Source organism: Sprattus sprattus (genome assembly GCF_963457725.1).
Source record: "Sprattus sprattus genome assembly, chromosome: 3".
Lineage (NCBI taxonomy): Eukaryota > Metazoa > Chordata > Actinopteri > Clupeiformes > Clupeidae > Sprattus > Sprattus sprattus.
Genome location: NC_137922.1, coordinates 20,052,957 through 20,066,701, shown reverse-complemented (window position 1 = coordinate 20,066,701; position 13,745 = coordinate 20,052,957). Strand labels below are relative to the sequence as shown.

At 44.5% G+C, this 13,745-nt stretch overlaps 1 protein-coding gene across 2 annotated transcripts in view; it reads left to right on the top strand.

Moving 5' to 3' along the window:
- The window catches only part of pi4kaa (phosphatidylinositol 4-kinase, catalytic, alpha a), a 36,528-nt gene that overhangs the window by 1,690 nt on the left and 21,093 nt on the right, over positions 1 to 13,745 (top strand). For both annotated transcript variants that reach the window (XM_080834240.1, XM_080834239.1), the window contains exons 2-27: positions 241 to 357; positions 620 to 713; positions 1,016 to 1,104; positions 1,297 to 1,369; positions 3,195 to 3,454; positions 3,757 to 3,823; positions 4,316 to 4,527; positions 4,652 to 4,748; positions 6,280 to 6,471; positions 6,570 to 6,670; positions 6,906 to 7,035; positions 7,243 to 7,372; positions 7,503 to 7,598; positions 7,937 to 8,120; positions 9,205 to 9,305; positions 9,582 to 9,750; positions 10,175 to 10,225; positions 10,342 to 10,450; positions 10,591 to 10,727; positions 11,036 to 11,169; positions 11,496 to 11,578; positions 11,716 to 11,786; positions 11,944 to 12,068; positions 12,455 to 12,536; positions 12,790 to 12,873; positions 13,409 to 13,498. In XM_080834240.1, the coding sequence (XP_080690366.1) occupies positions 241 to 357; positions 620 to 713; positions 1,016 to 1,104; positions 1,297 to 1,369; positions 3,195 to 3,454; positions 3,757 to 3,823; positions 4,316 to 4,527; positions 4,652 to 4,748; positions 6,280 to 6,471; positions 6,570 to 6,670; positions 6,906 to 7,035; positions 7,243 to 7,372; positions 7,503 to 7,598; positions 7,937 to 8,120; positions 9,205 to 9,305; positions 9,582 to 9,750; positions 10,175 to 10,225; positions 10,342 to 10,450; positions 10,591 to 10,727; positions 11,036 to 11,169; positions 11,496 to 11,578; positions 11,716 to 11,786; positions 11,944 to 12,068; positions 12,455 to 12,536; positions 12,790 to 12,873; positions 13,409 to 13,498 (3,078 nt within the window). The remainder of the gene's footprint in view (positions 1 to 240; positions 358 to 619; positions 714 to 1,015; positions 1,105 to 1,296; positions 1,370 to 3,194; positions 3,455 to 3,756; positions 3,824 to 4,315; positions 4,528 to 4,651; positions 4,749 to 6,279; positions 6,472 to 6,569; positions 6,671 to 6,905; positions 7,036 to 7,242; positions 7,373 to 7,502; positions 7,599 to 7,936; positions 8,121 to 9,204; positions 9,306 to 9,581; positions 9,751 to 10,174; positions 10,226 to 10,341; positions 10,451 to 10,590; positions 10,728 to 11,035; positions 11,170 to 11,495; positions 11,579 to 11,715; positions 11,787 to 11,943; positions 12,069 to 12,454; positions 12,537 to 12,789; positions 12,874 to 13,408; positions 13,499 to 13,745) is intronic.

Sequence of the window (13,745 nt, the reverse complement as noted above, 5' to 3'; positions counted from 1 at the left end):
TTGTAAACTAATAAAGCAAAAAGGTAGTGCAGTTGTGTTCACTGGATCCCATCAACATTCATTTAAGTGAAAAGAACAAAGAGGCACCGACCTATGTAACCTCAATCTGCAACCATGTTGTTTTGGCACCCGTGTGATTGAAGTTTTGAACATGCATACATGTCTGTGTGCTTGCCATACACATGTGCATGTACACAATTAACTCTGTGTGTGTGTGTGTGTGTGTGTGTGTTGTTGCAGGTGCAAAAACTGCAATGCATGTGCCCAGTGGACGTGCGTGGTGTGTATCAGCTGGACGAGAGGAGGAGAGATGCAGTCATTGCTCTGGGGGTTTTCCTGGTGGAGTCGGAATTACAGGTACCTGCCTCTGCATGCTCTCCACAGGCCTATGTCCAAACTACTTATGACCGCAGAACTACAGAATACCAGTGAGGGTTATACTGGAAGCTGTTGTAGATCATTTTGGACAACAAGAGAAGGGGGTCATTGGTTAAGATGAGTGACATAAGGGCTTAGGCCCCCTGTGACGATATTGTAAAGCTGGCAGTGGGCCATAGATCTGATCTCCTGATTATAAACATACAGTGTAAACAGTTGTTTGTGGCATTTCTCACTTTAGCACAAAGAAGCCATTGTTCCGTACCTCCTGGGTCTGCTGAGAGGAATACCGAGGGTGCAATGGATTGACGAGAACTCGGAGAGGAAGGGGAGGGGTAATGACATTTTTTTTTCTATTTATATATTTAACACGGTTATCTGGTCAAGGGAGAGTGTAAAGTTCCGCCTGGCCAAAGTGTGAAGTGCATCTTGCAGTTTTCAAGCTTGGTCATCACATCAGCCCACAATGTCTAAAGAAGAGATTAATTTTTAGTAATAATTGTGGATTTGAAAATAAAATATACCCCATGATGTTCGTAGATTCAGGGGTGATGTATGCTATTGATCATTAACAACCAACATTATTACTGTTTTTATGTGTCTAAACATGTCTTAAGCTCAGTTTTCTCTGCATCAGAAACCCTCCCAGGGGCAGAGAACTTCTGCTTCTGTCTAGTCACCCTGCTCTCAGACGTGGCTCAACAGGATGAGGCTCTGAGGTCACAGGTTAGTCAACGTGTGTGTGTGTGTGTGTGTGTGTCACAATTTTTTTATGGTTAAAGAGATCTCTCCTTACTTTCTGTAACTTGAAACCCTAATTTTCCTCTTTTTGTAATTGAACGAGGAAGAGGATGATAATAAAAATAATAGTACCTGACATTGAAAATGTTAATACTGAGGATGTTTGTGTGGGAGCAGATTTTAGAGGCGGTGATGAACCTCGTGCAGGTTCTGCTGGATGCATGCCACAACCCGGAGGATCAGGATAAAGGTCTGCATACGTCCACAGTTAAACCTCTAACTGCTGAGAGATAACTGTGTTTTTAATACCATGATGTATCTGAATCACTTGTTTTGAGTCAAATCTAACCATTTTGTTTGCAATTGCAATATTCCTTGCAAATTGGCAGTACAATGCCTGACAAAAGTCATGTCACTTATCCAAATTGTAGGAACAACAGATAATAACTTGACTTGTAGTTGATCAATTGGAATCAGAAATGGCTCATATGAAAGGCAAAGGCCTCTAGATTATGCTTATTATACCAACATAAAGTTGTGTATCATTAATTGAGTTTTATCATGTAATAAGGACAGACAGGTCAGATTGGGTTTGGACAAAAGTCTTGTCGCATACACAAAAATATTTTTTTTAATTTTGAATTTTACTTTGATAACACAAGAATGCTACAATAGCATCAGAGCATAAAGTCATGGTGCCCTGGGGGAAAAAAACAATATCATATATAACTCAGATGAGCTTGGAGGACTGCATCCATACTGCATCCACTTTGATGTGGAGGCCGAAATATGAGAAGAAGCGCCATCCTGCTGAAGAATTTGCCGTCTCCTGTGGTTTGGAATGTAATCGCCATCAAGAATCCCTTGATATTTCAGGCTGCTGATGTTGCCATCCTCTCTGCAGATCTTTTGCACACCCCCATACAAACCATGATTTTTCCTCCACCAAACTTGACTGTTTTCTGGGTGAATCTTGGGTCCATGCGTGTTCCAACAGGTCTTCTGCAGTATTCGTAGCGATCGTAATGCAGTTTAATGGATGATTCATCAGAAAAAAAATCAACCTTCTGACACTTTTCCACTGTCTATCGTTTTGGCAAAAAAATGGTTTGGGGTTACAACCAGTATGGGTGTGCAGAGTGGATGGCAACATCAACAGCCTGAAGTATCAAGAGATTATTGCTGCCTATTACATCCCAAACCACAAGAGAATGTAAATTCTTCAGCAGGATGACGCTCCTTCTCATACTTCAGCCTCCACATCAAAGTTCCTGAAACCAAAGAAAGTCAAGGTGCTCCGGGATTGGCCAGCCCATCACCAGACAAGAACATTATTGAGCATGTCTGAAGTAGGATGAAGGAGGAGGCTTGGAAGATGAAACCAGTCCTGCAAGACTGCTTTCTTTGCTATTCCATACTTCATCAATTAGTTATTTGAGTAATTGCAGAGATATATGGATGCAGTCCTCCAAGCTCATTGGAGTCATACACAATATTATTTGTTTTTTCCAAGGCACCATGACTTTATGCTCTGATGTTATTGTAGCATTTTTGTGTTATCAAAGTAAAATTAAAAATTAAAAAAAATATTTTTGTGTATGCGACGAGACTTTTGTCCAAACCCAATCTGACCTGTCTGTCCTTATTACATGATAAAACTCAATTAATGATACACAACTTTATGTTGGTATAATAAGCATAATCTAAAGGCCTTCGCCTTTCATAGAAGCCATTTCTGATTCCAATTGATCAACTACAAGTCAAGTTATCATCTGTTGTGCCTACAACTTGGATAGGTGACAAGACTTTTGTCAGGCACTGTATATTGATTATGTTTTGTTCATATTATTTCTTGATAATATATCCCAAATAAACGTCATTATTATTATTACATTGATTATGTGATAATAACTATAAACTTTCAGCGTGGCTTTCAGTTGAATTCAATGTTCATTTTATCAGAAGGACTTTTTTTCCCTTGTAAAAACACAGTGCATGAGAGTGAACATTTAGCGTACAGTTTGGTATCTGATCATAGCTTACAATAATACAAAAAAAACTCCTCCCTCTTCCAGAAAACCTGTGCAGGTACACAGTGCCATCCTTGCTGGGAGTGGTGCGGGCATTCGGTCGCTACAGCAACACGGAGGAGCCGCTGCTGTCCAAGCTGTTCCCACGGGGGTGCCCACAGCCCCTCCTGGGTGAGGAGGCAGAGGTGGTACGTCGGCGCTCCTTCCACGACTTCCGTTCCATCCTGCCCAGCTCGCTGCTCACCGCCTGCCAGAGCGACACCATGCGCCGCAAGACCAGCGGCAGCTCCAGCATCTCACAGCAGGTGATGAGTGCAGCAGTGCATGCTTTCGCCACCAGGGGGAGCATGTCTTTAGGATGTCTCTCAAACTTACCGCAATGAAGCATCAGTGAGGGAAATAGGCTGATGACCTACCTTAGGAGGTGAAATAAAAAACTGAACTGCTTCAGATGTGAAACCCATTTTGTTTTTGCAGTCATGGTAAGAAGCATGGTGGCATATTGCACTATGGGATAGATCTTCAATTAACTTAGTGTGTGCATATGCAGAGCAGCTATGCTGTGAGGGTGTATTTCAGCCTATTCGTGGGTCTGTGTGTTTTTCAGGCCAGTCCAGAGCGTGGGCCGCTGCCCCCGGGCTCCCCAGCTGACCCCTCTGCCCAATACTTTGAAGGTGAGCGAGTGCAGTCCTGTGCTCCTGTTGCATCCTCCAACCTTCTCCTTATGCAAACATGCACTAACTACGCTTTCTGGAGTTGCATCCTCCAACCCACTTTGCACTAATTATGCACTAACTAGACTTTCTGGAGTGACAGGTAGTATTTCACACATCCACAAATGTTCTTTTGAAAATGAAAACTGTTGGGTTTAAGCATTGCCTTTAAAGTACTAGATGGACTACATATCCCAACTAAAACATTGAGACACCTAAATTGAACCAAATACTGAGCCTATGCACAGGCCAAAACAGTAACCCAAGTCTTAACTCCGCACTCTTTGGCAGTGCTTCACATATTTAAACATTTTCCTGATGTTATTCCATTCCCCTGTCTCCATGGTCTTTCTCTCTCATTATCCTTAACCCATCTCTCTCCCTCTCTCTTCCCCACTCTTTCTCTCCCTCTCTCTCTCTCTCTCTCCCTCTTACGCCCCCTGTGTCCCATAGGTTCCTACCTGCCCGACGGGAGTGCTGTGGATCCAGACTACTACTTCTCCACCATCAGTTCCAGCTTCTCCGTGTCCCTGCTCTTCTCCGGCTACGGCCGTGAGTTCAGCGTCCCCCTAGAGGTCCTCAGGAGGCTGCTGGCCATGGTGGAGAAGTTTGTGGCCGAGTCCTTCCTCAAGACGCTGGACGCTGCGTTAGCAGAGGTTAAGGAGGTGTGTGCGGGTGTTTGTTTGTGGGGAGAGCTCACTAATGCAGAGGAAGATTGTTTTTTTTTGTTGTACTTTCAAATCAACTATACATCTATTTTGGCTTATAACTTGAATGTTGTTATTCTAGGATAATCCTGGCATTTATCTGTACTACAAAACCTTCAGTGATCCACTGTACGTGGCCATATTTAAGATGCTAAGGGACTCACTCTACTACATGAAAGGTAAGGATTAGTTTTTACATTGAACATATTCAATATATTTATGAGGTTTTTACTGGTAAACCTAACAAAGTGATGAGCCAATGATGTATTATTTTGTTGTCAGTCATAGTTCTGCAACCAGCATGCAAATGTTTCTCACTGTCTCACTCCCTCTTTCACCTTTTAATAACTCTCCACCCTTCGCTGTCTCTCTCCCTCTTTCACCTTTTAATAACTCTCCACCCTTTGCTGTCTCTCTCCCTCTTTCACCTTTTAATAACTCTCCACCCTTTGCTGTCTCTCTCCCTCTTTCACCTTTTGATAACTCTCCACCCTTCGCTGTCTCTCTCCCTCTTTCACCTTTTAATAACTCTCCACCCTTCGCTGTCTCTCTCCCTCTCACTTTTTAATAACTCTCCACCCTTCGCTGTCTCACTCCCTCTCTCACCTTTAAATAACTCTCCACCCTTCGCTGTCTCTCTCCCTCTTTCACCTTTTAATAACTCTCCACCCTTCGCTGTCTCTCTCCCTCTTTCACCTTTTAATAACTCTCCACCCTTTGCTGTCTCTCTCCCTCTTTCACCTTTTAATAACTCTCCACCCTTTGCTGTCTCTCTCCCTCTTTCACCTTTTGATAACTCTCCACCCTTCGCTGTCTCTCTCCCTCTTTCACCTTTTAATAACTCTCCACCCTTCGCTGTCTCTCTCCCTCTCACTTTTTAATAACTCTCCACCCTTCGCTGTCTCACTCCCTCTCTCACCTTTAAATAACTCTCCACCCTTCGCTGTCTCTCTCCCTCTTTCACCTTTTAATAACTCTCCACCCTTCGCTGTCTCTCTCCCTCTTTCACCTTTTAATAACTCTCCACCCTTCGCTGTCTCTCTCCCTCTTTCACCTTTTAATAACTCTCCACCCTTTGCTGTCTCTCTCCCTCTTTCACCTTTTGATAACTCTCCACCCTTCGCTGTCTCTCTCCCTCTTTCACCTTTTAATAACTCTCCACCCTTCGCTGTCTCTCTCCCTCTCACTTTTTAATAACTCTCCACCCTTCGCTGTCTCACTCCCTCTCTCACCTTTAAATAACTCTCCACCCTTCGCTGTCTCTCTCCCTCTCTCTCACCTTTTAATAACTCTCCACCCTTCGCTGTCTCACTCCCTCTCTCACCTTTAAATAACTCTCCACCCTTCGCTGTCTCTCTCCCTCTCTCACCTTTTAATAACTCTCCACCCTTCGCTGTCTCTCTCCCTCTCTCACCTTTAAATAACTCTCCACCCTTCGCTGTCTCGTTCCCTCTCTCACCTTTTAATAACTCTCCACCCTTCGCTGTCTCTCTCCCTCTTTCACCTTTTAATAACTCTCCACCCTTCACTGTCTCACTCCCTCTCTCACCTTTTAATAACTCTCCACCCTTCGCTGTCTCTCTCCCTCTCTCACCAATGACTCTCCACCCTTCGCTGTCTCCGGCTCTTCACACACACACTGTCACACACTCACACGCACACTGTCACTCACACGGTCACTCACTCACTCTTCTCTCGTTCTGGGCTCAGACCTGCCCACGTCGTTTGTGAAGGAGGTGCATGACTTTGTGCTGGAGCAGTTCAGCAGCAGCCAGTCGGAGCTGCAGCGGATCCTCCATGACGTGGAGTACCTGCACAGCGAGCTCAGCCCGCTCAAGCTGCGCTGCCAAGCCAACGCCGCCTGTGTGGACCTCATGGTGTGGGCCGTAACCGAGGAGCAAGGTGAGAAGTCACGCTTTGACCCCCCTCTCCCTCCACAGGTCCTCCAGGGCCAATTGGCTGATGGTCTCTAACACTACCCTCCTCCGCCCTCTCTCTAGGAGCTGAGAACCTGTGCACCAAACTGTCGGAGAAACTGCAGTCCAAGACCTCCAGCAAAGTGATCATCGCCCACATGCCCCTTCTCATCTGCTGTCTACAGGTGGACTTCCGTTTCTCTGGCAGATTTGCATGCGTACACACACACTTTATATAAATAAATATATGTATATATACTCACAAAGAACAGTGGTTTGATTTAGCCTAGATCTCGGCTTGTTCTTGTTAGCAGTGGTTTGATTTGGCCTAGATCGCGGCTCGTTCTTATGATGTTTGCTTAAGTTGAAAGTCTGGGAAACTAAGCCGTGATTGTAAAACCGTTCGATTTGTTTGCCCAGGGTCTGGGTCGTCTGTGTGAGCGCTTCCCGGTGGTGGCCCACTCCGTCACCACCTCTCTCAGGGACTTCCTGGTGGTCCCTTCTCCAGTGCTGGTCAAACTCTACAAGTACCACAGCCAGTACACAACAGGTGTGTGAGTCACACCTGCTCACCCAGATCAGAAGATCATTGCAACAATTCATTAATCTAAGCCAGTATTTCTACTGTATTTCTACAGTATACCCTATATATCTATATATGCAGCGGTGATTGCATTCTCTCAGAGAGACAAATGTGACATTAACTAGTCAAATGCATATTATGATGTATACGTTATTGTATATTTCTCCTCCAAAGGAACTGGAGAGATCAAAATCCACGTCACCAACGAGCACGCCGTGTCCACATTCAACGTCCACCACCACAAGAAGAGCCAGCCCACCATGTATGAGCAGCTCAGAGATATCTCCATAGACAACATCTGCAGGTAAAGGAAATGGCATCACTTTCATCTGCAGCCATGCATCCAGAAGCATTAGTCCTTTAATGAGCAGATTAATTGGTAAGGTCTGCAAGGTAAAATGCTGTTATTAACCCTTCCGGTTTCTTTCCTTTAGATCTCTGAAGTCAGGATTGACCATGGACTCTGTGATTGTGGAGGCCTTCCTAGCCAGCTTGTCTAATCGTCTTTACATCTCCCAGGAAAACGACAAGTAAGTCCTGCCCCTCCACTGGCCTCAGCTATCCATGTCCAGCAGCGCATGGCGAAGCGTCTCCTTTCCATGCAAAACTTAATTTGTGACTAGTCAAAGTCACCAGTCAGAAGTTAGAACAGGACAGGACGGGCTCTCTACCACCATCAATGCATGACCTCCTACTTTGTACTGTAGAGCTACTGAAAGTGTTCCAGCAGGCCCTTCTCCACAGAGGCCTCTGCCAAACATGCTCTTTGTCCACCAACATGGAGGTGTGGAGAGTTTGGTAAAGAAGGTGATGGTGGTGTCATGGTTCATAGTGATGATGATGATGATGATGATGGTGTGTTTCTCAGGGAAGCTCACCTGATCCCAGACCACACCATCCGTGCGCTTGGCCACATCGCCGTGGCGCTCAGGGAGTCGCCGCGGGTGATGGAGCCCATCCTGCAGATCCTGCAACAGAAGTTCTGCCAGCCGCCCTCCCAGCTCGACGTGCTCATCGTGGACCAGCTGGGCTGCATGGTCATCACCGGAAACGTGAGACTAAACACACACACACACACACACACACACACACTGTCATTCACTTATACTCACACACCCACACACACACTGTCACTCACACACTCAAACACACACACACACACACACTGTCACTCTACACACACACACTGTCACTCAAACACACACACACACACACACATTTGCTTATCAGAAACTAAATCGGATACTGTGTTATCACAAGAAATGTGAAACTTAACACTTTCCCATTCACTTGCTTAGTCAAACAAACAAACACACGCATATAAGGGCACTATTATCCTGGCTGTATGGTAATCCCTGGAAATATGAGACTCAAGACCCATCTATACGTGTACACTCCTGACACATGTCATGCTCATGACGGACTAGTATGCTGGCTGGTTTGCAGACTGGTTCGCTAACATAAGTAAAGACAATGACATGGATTGACTTTGGTTGGATACTGGATTACCCAGAAACAAGACATACCACATAGCAGTGTATAATATTTCCGCCGCATGACTTGAGAAAATGAGCAAGAAATTCTGTTTCGAGAAAATGTGCTGTCTTGTTTGTGGATGTGGTGGTTATACACTGATAGGGTGTGAAGCAGTATCTGTGAATTTAGTTCTGTGGTTTACCGCCCTGTCTAGTGAATAGAGGATAACAGAGATATGCTTGTGCTAAATTAGAGCATCTTGTTAAATTGACATGTATATAAGCAGCAATAAGAGCTTTATTGTTTAACTGTATTTGGCATTCAAATATGCATCTATATATAAAATGGGGGATTATTATTTGAAGGCAAGAGTAGGTTGAAATACAATACAATGTAGTAGTAATTTAGTAAATGCTACACCTAGACAACAAAGAAAATATCTTGCTTGCACGCAGCAGCGTTCATAAGGGCCTATAACACACATTCTTTCATATATTTGGCATATAACCAGAAATATACACTTTATCGGTCGGTGTTGTGTACTATATCCTTGTGGTTTAGGTGTTCGTGTTCTATATATCAACTCTTTCCAAGTAGTGTGTGCATTCCTAACGTTTGGTCTTGTGTCCATCTTCCTCTTCCCCTCCTTTCCACCACCAGCAATACATCTACCAAGAGGTGTGGAACCTGTTCCAGCAGATCAGTGTGAAAGCCAGCTCCATGGTCTATTCCACCAAAGACTACAAAGACCATGGATACAGGTGCGTTTCCCTTCACGTCCCAGCAGCATCCTAGGGATAGGATGGTATAGAGCTGTGTAGTCCTTCCTTTAGATGCCTCTATATGGTCTTGAAGAAACTAAAGCTGTTGATGGCTTATTTTTTCTTATTTTGTGTGCGTCCACACATGCCTGCATGCCAGAAATGTGGCTATATGTGAGTGTGTGTGTGTGTGTGTGTGTGTGTTACACTTCTGTGTGTTGGTGACTTGTTTTCTGTGAGTCTCAAACGTGTCGGCGTTGTGTGTACGGCATACAGGCACTGCTCCCTGGCGGTGATCAACGCGCTGGCTAACATCGCGGCCAACCTGCAGACCGAGCAGATGGTGGACGATCTGCTGGTGAACCTGCTGGAGCTGTTTGTGCAGCTGGGCCTGGAGGGCAAGAGGGCCAGCGAGAGGTCCAGCGAGAAGGGCCCCGCACTCAAGGTGGGCCCCGCCACACACACACACACACACACACAACTCACAGTACACTCATCATAGCAACACACTGCACTTATTGTGAAATGTACTGCAGTGTGTCACAGTGGCAGTTCTTTTGAGTATTGGAAAATTATATTTAGTGATCTGCAGTCCTGTAAACATCTCCCTTAATATCCTGCTCTCTGTTTTCTTCTCAGTTTGTTCTATCGTTTTATCCCTTTAGCTGTCTCTGTGATCTCTCGCTTTTTTTTCTCTCTCTAGCTCCTCCTGTAGCTTTCTCGGTTCAGTTGTTCATTAGCTTTGATGTTTCCTTTCATCTCCCTGCTGTATCTCTCCATTTCCTCTCACTTTCACTCTTGTTTTGTCACGTGAAGATGAATGGAAAAAAAAAACAGACTGAGCAATGTTTTTGTTTTTGTCTTCAAAGGCATCCAGCAGTGCTGGGAACCTTGGCGTCCTTATTCCAGTCATCGCAGTGGTATGGGAACGCACAGTGTCATAATATTTCATAGAGGTCATAGATGTCCATTATTGAGAAGTATCATGTTCGTGAACATCCATCTAAATATATAAGTGTTTGTGTGATTTCTGCAGCTGACCAGGCGTTTGCCACCGATCAAAGAGGCCAAGCCGAGGCTCCAGAAGCTCTTCAGAGATTTCTGGCTCTACTCCGTTGTCATGGGCTTTGCAGTGGAGGGCTCTGGTGAGCAGTGTGATACGCATATAATACTCATTTCAACTGTCGCTGTAATCTGAATCCTTTACAGGCATTTTCAGTTTAAGGGGTTGAATTAGTTGAGACCAAAGTGTGTGTGTGTCTTATGTGTGTGTTTGTATGTGCAGGGCTGTGGCCAGAGGAGTGGTATGAGGGTGTGTGTGAGATCGCCACCAAGTCTCCGCTCCTCACCTTCCCCAGTGGTGAGCCCCTTCGCTCTGAGCTGCAGTACAACTCCGCCCTCAAGAATGACACCGTCACCCAGGTAATATGACCCCCCCATTTCTGCATGCCTTCATTATGGTGGTGCACTGTTACAAACCATAATAGATTGTTTTCCAGAATACATATCCAAGGAACTGTCAATTTTAGGTGACTTGGTTTGTTAATGATTGTTCAATATTCAGTCATAGTCACAGCAGACTGCAGCCACAGGCAAAACCACCACATCATCAGCCGTTTGTCCCACTACTGTCTCCACGCACATAAAAAGATGGCTCTGTGATAAACCCATGTGACCTACTCAGGTGACCTCTCTGTTCTCCTCTTCCCGTCTTTCCTTCATCTCTTCAGGCGGAGCTGAATGAACTGAGGAGCACCATCATCAACCTGCTGGACCCTCAGGCCGAGTCGGCCGCCCTCATTAACAAGCTGGACTTTGCCATGTCCACCTACCTGCTGTCCGTCTACCGGCTGGAGTACATGAGGTAAGAGGGGGGGCCCAATCTACTCAGGCAGGCTATAGTAACGTTGTTAATTATCGGACGGCGTGTGTTATCGGCAAACGTTCGCGTTGTCACATGAATCCATTATTAAACTGAGGTTATAGATTGTTAATCCATTATTAAGCTTAGCATTTTGATTGTTTAGCATAGCGGGAATCCTCTTTCAACCCATGAAATGGTCCAGGACTATCTAGCATTTTTCTTTGAGTGGCCAACCTTTAGCCCTATGAGATCTGAGCACATCCACGAGAGGAAGCAGACCTGGGAGAGTTTACTGACTAATAATGTTTTCTTTCAACGCCCTCCAGGATGCTACGCTCTCAAGACTCTGATCGCTTCCAGGTCATGTTCCGATACTTTGAAGACAGAGCCATCCAGAAGGACAAATCAGGTGGGCCCTCAGTAAATAATTTATGCCACATTAATGGCTGGTTGGTGACCAGATCTTAATCGGAATCACTGATTAATTCTGTTCAGTGCGAAAACAAAAACTGACTGATGTGAGCATGTATTCCTCTTTGATTGCAGGGATGATGCAGTGTGTCATTTCTGTGGGTGATAAGGTCTTTGAGGTCTTTCTTCTGATGATGGCGGAGAAGGTGAGTACAGGAAAGCACAAAGAGTATAAAAGTATAAATCACCACTGTATGGTTGTGGATAGTTTTAATGTCTCTTGTAGCACTACCAAATCCCTATCCCTCACTTGTCTTTCTTAATTCATCCCTTTTGTTCTGCGCTTCTCCTTTCCGCCTCCAGTCTAAGACAAAGTCCCACGAGGAAGAGCTGGAACGCCATGCCCAGTTCCTGCTGGTCAACTTCAACCACATCCACAAGCGCATCCGCAGGGTGGCTGATAAATACCTGTCTGGACTGGCTGAGACGTAAGTGTTTCCTCCTGCTTTGAAGGCTGCCGCCCACCTCAGTTGTGTAGATCTGTGCAGAATACTCTATGAAGATGTGCTGCAGCTAATCGTTTGTTCAGTAGGTTTATATTCAGTTTGTATATGCTAACATTGCTAACAGTTCATGCATAAACAACAATCAAAAATTGCTGATTACAGAAAAATAAAGACCTATGATAGTCTCACTTCTGACTGAAAGAGCCTCCAAGGCATTATAAGCAGTTTATGTACCACGAGAAACCTGGCAGAAAGTAAGACTTAATCACGTCTTACCATTTAAAACCTTCTAATAACCTTAATCGCCTCCCCAAATTCCGCTGAGTACTTGACGTGTGGGATAATCTCCATTTTGTTTTTGTCCTCAGTTTCCCCCACCTGCTGTGGAGCGGCCGTGTGCTGAAGACCATGCTGGACATCCTGCAGACGCTCTCGCTGTCCCTCAGTGCTGTACGTCTGTCCTCAATGTCCCTTCTGTCCCCAAGTGTTTCCTGCTTAAACCATACATTTCACTAAGTGTGGATATTATAAAGACGCGATCAGGCTTTGGCTGAACAGATGCTGTGAAATTAAAACCTCATTAACTAGTAAATGTCTAAGAATGTACAGTTGTTAGGGGTTATTTTTTCTCATTTGAGACTGCGTGTATATGTCGTCTCCCTGGTGATGGCTAATGATTTTTTGAAAAACTGTTCTCCTGCAGGATATCCACAAAGACCAACCGTACTACGACATCCCAGACACCCCTCACCGCATTACTGTACCAGACACATATGAGGCCAGAGAGGTACAGTACTGTGTGTGTGTGTATGTGTGTGTGTTTGTGTGTGTGTGATTTGATAATATTTTATATTATATTTAAACACTCATACCTAATGCATGGATTGCCCTCCAGTTTGTGGCTATGGGTATAACATTAACCAACTCTTGCTATTTGTATTACTTGCATTTGTCTAAATGTTCTTCAAGCTGAGCTTCATTGCACACTTGCCAGCATCCTATCATTTGCTCTTCGAAGAATACTATATCTACAGTCTGTAAATTCTCTTTCTTCAAATTGGTAATATCCTTGAGTCCGATTTGAGTGTTCAAGTTTCTCAACATGAATACAACCCTTTTAGTGTTCAGGTTTCTCAACATGAACACAACCCTTTTGTCTCTGTAGTCGTCTGTGCAGTGTGGTCTGGGGTTCCACTCTTGTTGGGAGTCCAGAATCTTGGACAAAAGGAAGTTGCTGAATGACTAGAGGTGAACGGAGGAGTGTGTGTTGGTGTGGGAGAGAGTGCTGAAACAGTCTTGTCTCTGCTTCTTTGCTCTTGTAGAGTATTGTGAAGGACTTTGCTGCTCGGTGTGGGGAGATTCTGAAGGAGGCCATGAAGTGGGCCCCATCTGTCACCAAGTCCCATTTACAGGTACAGCTCACCATTCAGAACTCTCTCTGTGTTCGGACTTTAAAAAAATGTGTGAAGCATAAAAACATAGTCAACTCAACATTTTTATATTTATATGAAATGCAAAGTAAGCCATGCAGATGTCAACTACTTTTTCAGACGTCTCAGTATATTAAAGATTTGCCAAGGCAAATTAGGAGTATTCAACATTTAGTCTTAACTTTCATTTCTGTAAAATAATTAACTATAAAATAAGAAAATGTCCCTA